The sequence below is a fragment of the Pollachius pollachius genome (assembly GCF_949987615.1).
Source record: "Pollachius pollachius genome assembly, chromosome: 18".
In the NCBI taxonomy this organism is placed as follows: Eukaryota; Metazoa; Chordata; class Actinopteri; order Gadiformes; family Gadidae; genus Pollachius; species Pollachius pollachius.
The window spans coordinates 10,468,297-10,478,639 of NC_136951.1; the positions used below are offsets into that span (position 1 = coordinate 10,468,297).

Here is a 10,343-nt window from a genome sequence, read left to right on the forward strand (position 1 = left end):
AATTAATGACACAATTAAATATACTTATTTTATTGCATATACACATTCAACTGGGCAGCCTAACTAACCATCAGGAGATATTCTCAAATTTCCATATAGCTTCAGTATGCATTCAAAAACAATTCCCATAGTGGTTTCACTAGTTCCGGTTCTATAGTACATAAGATTATATTTTTTAGCTCATCGATTGAAACAATGGGTTAAGGACTTTTTTACGTGAATGTAAAAACTAAACCTCACTTATTATTATGGGCGTGACTACTTACTGGGAAATTGTTTTTAAACCAAGTCAAAATGTCCAAATGTAGCAGCTAGGCTAATTTGCAACGTTTTGAACACAGCTTTTTCTGATGAAAAGTGTGATTCTTTCAATATGATCATGTTCATGTTCTTACAAACGGCCAACTAAGTTGCTGGTGAGGAGGGAGTTACCTAAACCAACCCTAAAAACCCACTTTAAAATAAATATATAGGAAACCATAGTCTGTCATATGAAAATGTTAATGTAAAATATGCTTATAAGAAACAAGTGTTGACGTAAAAAAAAAAAAAAATCATTAATTGTCAGGGTGGGAAGAAATGTACATGGAATAATTTTGTATATGAATACATATATTATTCAGTTTTAAATAGTGTAAGTCTCCATTGACATGATAATGTAAACCTTTTTTTTTTTTTTTTTACAAAATTACTAATTGCTGTTATAAAAGAAAATGTGTTCCAGTCATCGGACAGAATATTGTAATATCCAGTTTTGTGTGAATAATATAATTGGGAGATCATTAAAACTATTGCTTTATATAATCTGAGCAACAGCACATGCCCGTGGCTTTGTAATGGCACAGTGTAGCATCGCAAATGACTATGACTATCACAATCATAGCTAATGATGGAATTATCCTCGGCTGGTAAATGTTGAGACAAAAATAAATAAGTTCTGGGTTCCACAACATGCTTGTTTCCCCCAATTTAGTGCTGAGCTCACAAACTCTCATCTGTTGAGTCTGTTATAGTCTCAACTCCCTCCTTCGGATTTAAGGAATCTTACATGTGCGTACATGTCTTCTTATATTAATTCTCTCAGTTCCACACGTTTGATCACATTCTCAAAATGACCCTTGTTGGATAAGCTCCTTCTTCGCTGATCTGTGTGTTATCCATCCGTCCAACCATCCAGCAATTCCATCTATCATCTAGTCGCAAGCAGAACACAGCAATGCCTTTTAGTGATGACAGGAAGTCCTTTTTGTTTTAGGGGGAGCTTTCTCATGAAGCCTTCTTTGGGGGAACTGAACGCGCAGTCAATGCTAGCGGTTAGAGCGCAGATGGCTGCTAAAGGTGAATAAGGGCCGTGGGGTCTTCAGGTGGGACTATATGTGCTGCAGAGCCTCCTGGGCCTGCTCTGTGTACGTGTCTCCTGGCCCACCCCAAGGCCCAACCCCGACGGTGACGCCGCCATCACCGTCAAAATGGCCGCCACGGCGCTGCTTGTCGCGTGAGAAGAAGCTAAACCTGTAGAGACGGAGGAAGTAGAGGTAATTATACAAAGATAAACTGAAATGACTGACATGATTTACGTCTGTTGATCAATTTGTTATGAAATTGTAATCTCCTTTAAATGTTTTATGTTATGTAATATCAGTTATTTTAAGATTATGGCAATTAGTATTAATCCTGTGTTTTCTGTTTACAATTTGGGTTGTTATATTAGATAACAACAGAGATATTGACTACTTATTAGAATCATTCATCGCTAATTTTAGTGTATTATTCTCAGTAAGCTCAGAGAAAGAGGTCTATGTAAGAGGGAAGGTTATTATATCAGTTAGGGACACAGAGTGGACAGGACAGGAATGGCATTCACATGTGTATTCTGATTGGCCAATTTCTCTTGCTTGATTGTAAAAGCCCCAACGATTAGCCAATCAGAATACAAGGGAAGAAAAAGTGAGAAGTAGTCTAGGCCCAGGACAGGCAAGCATGCTGCAACGCAGGTCATTAGTGGAGAAAATCTAGAGACATGAAGGCCAACCAATGGGCATGGTCGTACAAGTGACATGAGGCGTCTGATTGGCTGTAAAGTGGGATCGTCCGGGATTAAACCCGCCGCCACCATCGGCATTATAGCGGTGAAGATCCTGTTACGAGACACATAGAGGTAAGGGCAGAAAGACACAAAGAGACATGAGAAATAGGGGAAAACACAGGAGGAGACACAGAGAGGATGAGGAGCCGGAACAAAGATAGAAAGACTGAAGTCGACTTCTCCTCTCACAACACCCACACTCGTTCTAAAGCACAATAAACCATGAAGTTCTGCCCTCCTCATTTCCACTTCTGTTCTTAAAATAAATGTAGTTAATGAAGATGCTACTTCCTAAAACTACAACTTGGAAAATTACAGATACACTGGCAGGCCAAACTGGTGGAAGGGGCATCTCTTACAACATACCCGTGCATACATTTTCTACATATACACACACTAAAGGAATGACAGGTCGGTCATACGCGATTGGTTCTGCACATAGTTATGGATTTTGGTGCCAACGATAACCGCTTATAAAACAGATTTGAAGTAGGTGAAGAGACAGTCTGTGAAAGGCTTGTGGCTTTCAGAAGCTCCACTGGTGGTTAAGAAGGATTTTTGTCCACATGCCACAGGCTAAAACCATACTCCAAGTTACTGCCAACTCAACAATTTTCAACGATCCTTCTTTTAAATTTCCAATCAAGTGCCTTTCTTCATTAACCCATCAACTAGTATAATGTTTTGGTTGTCTATAATGTAGTTATGTATGTGCGATGAATACCAAAGCCAACACTTTATAATTAATGGTTATGCCAGCCCTGGTTAATAAGCCATAGCATGCAGTGTTTTGAGGCTCTGGGGAACATCTGGGGATTAATGGGAATAACATATCAAAAACACCACAAGGTCAGTATGTTACCGTTAGTTTACAAAACGTATAATAATAAAATCTAATAATATACTGTATAAATGTGCCTTTTCACTGAAGAATGAAAACAAATTATCCTAAATAACCAAGACCCTTAATATAGTGTACATAATATATGTAAAAGTATATAATGATTTAGATAATAATTTAAATAATAATGATTGCACAATATTAGTGTGACTCCAGATATTAGGGTGTTTGTGTGTGCATGCATGTGTGTGTGTGTGTGTGTGTGTGTGTGCCTGCATGCGTGTGTGCCTGCGTGCGTGTGTGTCTGCATGTTTGCATGTGTGTGTGTGTGTGTGTGTGTGTGTTTGTGTGTGTGTGTCCACAGGTAGAACATACAGGCGTTTGATTCCCGACTCCGGCTGAGGGGTGGAGCGGCCTCGAGCTCGGGGCTCAGGAGAAGGGGAGGGAGAGGAGGTCATGACCTCATCATCAGCCTCTTCGCTGCAAAGAGAGACGACACTGTCACCTGGCGTCACTCCTGAACTCACCGTGAGTTTGGCATTCAACAACTTGGCAAACAGGCTACATATATGTCGGAGGATCTCTTGAAGTTTCATTCTGTTTTACCTATTTGTCGGTTATACATATATTCAATGTTTTCTCTGTCTATACGTTTTTATGTTTCAATGTTTTCGTTTTTTGTAGTGCTTTGGTAAACAGCCATCGCCCCTATGGGATTGATATTAATATTAGGGTGATCCAGGTTCCTCTGGGCTCCATCAGGGTCCTACCTCTTGTAGTAAGCGAGCTCCTCCTGCAGCAGGAACACCTTGGACTTGAGCTCGTTCCTCTCGTGGAGGACGTCCCTGAGCTCCTGCAGGGTGAAGCGCGGCCGGTTGGGGTCCTTCTGGTCCAGGCCCGCCGCCTCCTCCTCCCCCTGAGCCTCCTGCAGGGACACAGAACAACATGGGGGGAAGGAAGGAAGCAGGGGAGGGAAGGATGGATGGACGCATGCAAAGAGGGATGGAATGGACAGCATGAAAGAAGGGTGGAGGGAGGAAGGTGTAAAGGGAGGATAAGGGAGGAAAGGCGGATGGAATGACAGAAGCATGGATGCATGGAAGGTGTGATGGATGGACGGAAGGACAGGATAGAAATAAAGAACGGATATAAAGAAGGGTAGAAGCAGAGGAAGGCCAGGTGGTCAGACGGAAAGGAGGGAAGGAAGGAAAGGAAGGATGGAAGGGACAGAGAGAGAGGATACCTTTGTGAAATATTCGAACACAGCAGGCATGTCCTCATGGTACATCGCCTCCTGGTGGTAAACGGGTGAACTTCGGGTCAGACTTGGCGGTCCCTTTCCAAATACCACCGAAACGCGCCCTAAACGTATCTCTCCTGACCGTGATTCACTTCTACTGACAGCAGATTAACACTGCACAAATAAGAATTTACCTCAGAAATTCAGTTGTACAATCGTATTCACGCTAGAAATCTAATTTGCGGAACAAATGTAATTTCACTGTTCTGACCTATTTTTTGTGTACACATCTGCTTCACAAATCTAATTCACTGCACAAATTGAATTTGACTGTGTTTATCCATTTCATAGCACGAATCCAATCCACTGTAAAGGTCTAAGGCTGTGCACTCTTATGAAGCACATACCCAAGAAGACCATTCAAAAACATGCCACAAACAACCATAATTGTTATACGATACTGTACCAAAATAGCTACCACAGTCATAACAACTATATATTCTATGCGATACATTAATCTACAGTGCCACACGCACAGTCCGGGATCAGACATAAAGTCCCATGCTGTTAGAAGGCCAAGCCCCTGTAAAAGGCCCTATATATAGAAGTGCCTTTCCATGGGTGAAGCTTGACCCTCTTTGACCCAGTTGGCGAAGCGAAAAACAAACCACAGCCAGGTTAGTTCTCACAAACACACCCATGCTGCCTACGAAATTAATCGCAGGCCTTATTGTTAAGTAGACAAAAAAACAAACCAAATTCAAAACAAAGCTTTTTGAAGGGCAGGGTGTTCCTGGAGGCGGGGTCTGTAAATTGAGTAATTGGACAACTCAAACTCTGCCAGCACTAGAACACTTTCAGAAAGTGTCACACACCATATAGACCGGCACCATAGAAACCGAAATAAAATCCCCTTATGAAAGCTTTATCTATTCGGACCATTTTGTTTTCTTTGATGGACTATATCGTAACAAAACAGGGAAGAAGCCGTAGCTCCGCCCCTTGCTGTCCTGGTTTCCGGCCCAGGCTCTGTGCCGTCTCCCTCAGAAAGTTCTGCTCTACATGCTCACTGCTGGAGTCAAGATTAGTAATTGACCAAATGGTTTGATGCAGAGGGACAGGTAGGCTGCAGACATTAGGGGGGTTCAAACCCCCCAGACAAACACCCGTACCACGACTCAACCACCCTGCCACACCCTGTCATGCCATATCACCACACATCAAGACCAGAGGGTTAGCGAGACCACGGCACCCTTCACACCAAACCCTCACACCACTCTCCCCCCCGCCCCCCCGTCCTGCCACAGACACGGCAGCTTTACCCAGAGCAACACCGCCTCTTCCTCCTCCTCCTCCCCCCCCTCCTCCTCGCCTCCCTCCTGACTCCCGGGGCTCAGGGAGACACAGAGGGGTCGAGGGGCGAGCGGGTTCCCCTCCACCACCGCCATCATGGGGGTCTGGGGGTCTTCGTCTCTGGGTGGGTGTAACAAGGCCAGAGCTTCAGCCCGGCTCAGCACAGCAGGGTTAGCCGTGTGCTAGTGGAGAGCACAAGGTACACAGCGTAAGTGGTGAGGAAGTGGAACTAAGGAGCTCCAAACGCACCGTTCTGCTCCATGAGGGCTAGCGTGGAGCAGGCCCTGGGAACTAGGGAGACGTCCATGGGAAAGGAGAGAAGTTCCCACGTGGGATTTACACAGAACATGTTAGAAATGGGTGTATATGGAGGGAGTGTAAAAAATGGGAACCACTAGTTCTCTTTGCCCTCTCATTCCTCTTGTCTGAAAGTACGGTAGCGATCGGGTTGTTTGGGGGGCCAGGGATTGTATTATCGTTGTAAAGTTCCAACAGGACCCCCATGAGACCAGATTCTAGGCTACGTCCAGAGTCAATACATAAGCATCAGTAACAGAAATAGCAAGACCGTCAAAGTTCATAGATACAGAAAAACCCTTACAGAAGAAAATAAAATACACAGAGAAGTCGACACATCGGCACGAAGATCGGCACATTGTAACCGGCATAACCTTTTCCATTAATATAATTCATACTTGTCTGCTGAAACAAAATTAACACCTAATTAATTCGTCTATTGTATATGCGCATCTTGTACCTGCTGAAAGTTCCATTGCAACCACATATATAAATAATAACTACATTATAAGGATCCAATAATAAAATCCCTCTTTCTATCGCGTCATTAAACATGGATTCACAGAAGCAACCCAACGCGTGGGATTAAACAGAACTCCCTCCCACCAGAAGAGGGGACACCATTGTGCGTTGCCCCCCCCGTTTTGTTTACCTGCGTGGGCGAGAGAGACGGCCGCTCCTCCTCCTTCTCGGCGCTGGGAGCGACCCCTTGCAGTCGCTCCCTCAAACGTGTCACTTCCTGTCGCAGCGCGCCCACTTCCTGTCCCCGCGCCTGTGCGCCGGCCTCCAGCTCCACCTTCTGCTCGATGAGCGCCTTCCCCTGGGCCTCCACCACGGAGATCTTGTGGCGCAGGTCGTGGTTGATCTTCATCAGCCGGTTCTGCTGCTGCTGGAGCTGAGGGCGTGAGGAAGAGGAAGGGCGGATGCCAGCAGAGAGAGCGAGGAGGAGGAGGATACGACGGCGCATGAGATGGATGATGATGATTACATAAGTCTTAGGTTTGATTCTACTTTATCTTTGTGGGAGATAAGATATATAAGGTTTTTGAAAAGGAATTTAAACGTTCGTTTTCCACTGCTGTTATCAACATTGTCCAAAATGATATCGAAAAGTCAGGTGATAAAAAAGGCGGGAAATCTCATTTTGAACCAAAGTGACAATGTGAATTATGTCACTATTTGAGTCCGTGGATAATATCATTCTGGATCTATCTCTGCATGGATTGGTGACTGAACGTGAACAGGCTCTCACCGCTTCCACGTCCTCGTTCTTCAGGGTCAGCTCGCGGTCCTTTGCGCGGATCTCGTCCCGCTGCTTGTCCACCACCTCCTTCAGCTTCTTCATCACCTGCCTCTCCCGCTCCGTCATACCTGCACACCACCGAGGAAGAGGAGGGAGGGGTCAGGTGGGCGTCAGGGTCACCACGCAGCCACAAGGGGAAGTAGTGAAAGAGGACAAGGATTTGTTCTTTTTGGGACCGCTCCGTAAAGATATGTGATCTTTATTATCTGCTTATTCTGCTTAAAAGTGGTAAATAGTATGATACAGCTCTAAGGGGGAGGGGCGAGGAGCTAGTGTTGAGGGCAGGGGTTCTCAACCACCGAGCCGCTGCCCGGTAATGGCCCGCGGAGCATTGGCCACCGGGCCGCGGAGACTTAGACATACTGTTAGCAGACAATGAACAAGCTCATCTTTAAGTTATCATTGGCATGTTGTTTACACAGTATATCACAGTTGTGTTGTTAGGCTGTTATTGTCTATTAATAAAACTGTGTTTGTATTCCTAATAATGGTTTTCGTCCACAATAGCGGGCCTTGAAAATATTTAAAATATGCATACTAAGTCTAAATGTTGTTCGTTCAATTCCCCACAGCCCACCTATCGGCATCCTAGAGCCATATGCCCTTACTGCTTCCTGCTCTTTAATAAAGTAAATCTAAGTGAATAATGTAATTAAGTAAGTAATTTGCTTCGTATTCAAGCTTCCTCCAAATGACTGAATAGGAAATGCAAAGATTACCCCGGCATGTATTTGAGTCATTCATCCTTGGTTTCTAAAACAAACACACACTCATGCATCGCACCAAGGCTCATACAGAAACATCAGACTAAAATAAACCATGATTCACTGCCCGGGTCACAACAGAGGGAGGGCCTACTCTGTGTAAAGACAGCACAGAATCGAAGCGTCTAAACTGACTCTTACTGCCCTCTCATCTCAGTTCCCCACTCTATATTCACCTGCTCTCCTCATTTTAAAGAACTAAGATACACTCTGAAGGTTGGAAACACATCCATCCGGCAGGTGCACTGCGGGTACAGACGACAGTGTGTCCATGTTGTGTGTGTGTGTGTGTGTGTGTGTGTGGGCGGGGGGAGAGAGAGAGATTAAAAGAGAGAGAGACTGTGGTCCCTCTGTGTCATCACGTCACAGAGCATCTATCAGGGCGATAGAGAGACCAGCCAGCACCAGAGAAGGCCTGCTTTGTTTGCCTTTGTATGTGCGTGTTTACAAGAGAACGTCACTGACTGATAGACAGGCAGATAAATAGATAAATAGATAGACAGACAGAGAGACAGATAGATAGACAGACTGATATATAGATAGATAGATTGATAAGATACCAACAGACTTTTTAGACATTAAACCCCAATCACTGTGATTCAGAGAGTTCTAAACACTCTGAATCACTCTGAATGTGCATCTAAACTTTAGATGCACACAATAAAACAAGTCGGTAAGGTGAAAAGAGTGGTTTTCTGGAGCATAACACGGTAAGGACGCTTAGACCTTCATCACGTCACATTGCCCCTAAAAACTGCTGATTCACTAAATACAAGCAGTATTGTTCAGTATTTACCACCTTATTGTATGTAAATAAAAAAACTGTACTGGGAAAATGACCATAGCCTTTTATGAGCCATAACCAGATTGAGAACTGTGCATGTTAACATACAAAATCATAGAGAAAAACAATTGATCATTTTAAGGTTGCTGAAAGCAGACCCAAACGGTTTGAATCTAGCTCATAAACGGTTTAAAACCTTCATTAATGTTTGTCAACCAAGATGGTTGCCATGATCCGCTATACATGGGAGAGCGGTTCTTCCTCACCTTCATGTCTCTGCAAGTCCTCCTCGCTCAGGGGGTCTTTGATGGACAGGTTGCTGAGGAGGGACTGGTTCTCCTCCTGTAGCTGGGCTATCTGGGTGAGAAGGTCCTGGGCCTCTCCTCTCCACACATCCTCCACCAGCTCCAGCTCCTAGTAGTGGTACACACGTGCACCAAAACGCACGCACACACTCTTTTAATGTGTGGAGCTTGAACTTCAGCCTTCAAGCAAATCAGCAGAAAACACCTTTCCTTATAGTAAATAAAGTGTTAAGAAAGTCGAAGAAAGTTATCGTCTGCTTATTTGCTTGATGTCATAATACAAGTTGTTGTCTTCATTCATTACTATTTAGTAGTATTTTAGTCATTACAGTGATTGAATGTGATATAATTCCTTTATATGATAGAAGTAATTAAGGGGCAGGTAGGGGTTAGCGTGTCTTGCTCATAGCCACAGGTGGACTGCAGATATTGGTGTTCAAACCCAGGTCCTATAGTCTGGGAGTCAAACCAAATTTCTCCCCACCCTGTCAGTTACATTGCATACAGTGTGCCACACAAATATTTCTACCTCTTCAAGAATCCTTATCTCTGCAAGAGTCACAAGACACACACACACACACACACACACACACACACATACACACACACATGTCAGATCTAGACTCGTCACTGTCACGAGAACCTGTGCCATTCTGATTTCATAGGGAAGCCATCGGAAAATCTCACATACTCGTCAGGTCTTCGGATCTGACGTGGGGATGGTGGGGATCAAAACTAATTTGATGTCATCAACTACTTGGCGGCGAGTCTACTCTTCGGGATTAACCCACGCGACAATGTTGACATATTCTCTGACCGGTGTCTACAAGTAATTTGAATGTATATCAAGCACTAAATACTAATCACGGATGTGTATTTCCATAGCAAAGCGAGATTCATACGTCTGCATTGCATGTAAACCTACAGCCACATATAAACACTGATTTCACCCATCAACAACATTGACCAATCAATACCTTTTTGTGCTTTTTCTCCTTCTCCATGCGATCCATCCGTTCTAGGCGGAGTTTGTCCAGCTCCAGACGGAGTTCCTCAGTCTCTGGACTGATGCTGTTGCGGCTCACCATCACTTCCAGTATCTCCAGTACACGAACCACTTTGGGCATCAGTCTGGACAGAGCCTCGCAGCCATACTGGTCAATGATCCGCTCGAACTCCTGGCCCACCACGGCCGCTATGTCATACACGTCCATGACCGTCAGGTCGGCCACATTCTTCTCCAGTGCCGACCCAAAGTCCTCCATGGCGGCTATTCTGATGCGGTTTTATGTGTTTGTCCTCCGCTTTGGGTCGCTTCCCGCAGTCCCTCCCCGGTTTCCTATTATGTTCCCCAGCTACGCAACTACACA

General features: G+C 44.5%; 1 protein-coding gene across 1 annotated transcript; it reads right to left on the reverse strand.

Moving 5' to 3' along the window:
* Positions 1 to 47: 47 nt before the first annotated feature.
* On the reverse strand, positions 48 to 10,256 carry rilpl1 (Rab interacting lysosomal protein-like 1). The gene is made up of 7 exons (XM_079756135.1): positions 9,951 to 10,256; positions 8,935 to 9,082; positions 7,070 to 7,188; positions 6,470 to 6,712; positions 3,698 to 3,852; positions 3,303 to 3,407; positions 48 to 1,512 (listed from the first exon to the last, which is right to left on the reverse strand). The coding sequence occupies exons 1-7, from the start codon at positions 10,236 to 10,238 to the stop codon at positions 1,371 to 1,373; spliced, it is 1,200 nt and encodes a 399-aa protein (XP_079612261.1). The 5' UTR covers positions 10,239 to 10,256; the 3' UTR covers positions 48 to 1,370.
* Positions 10,257 to 10,343: the final 87 nt, after the last annotated feature.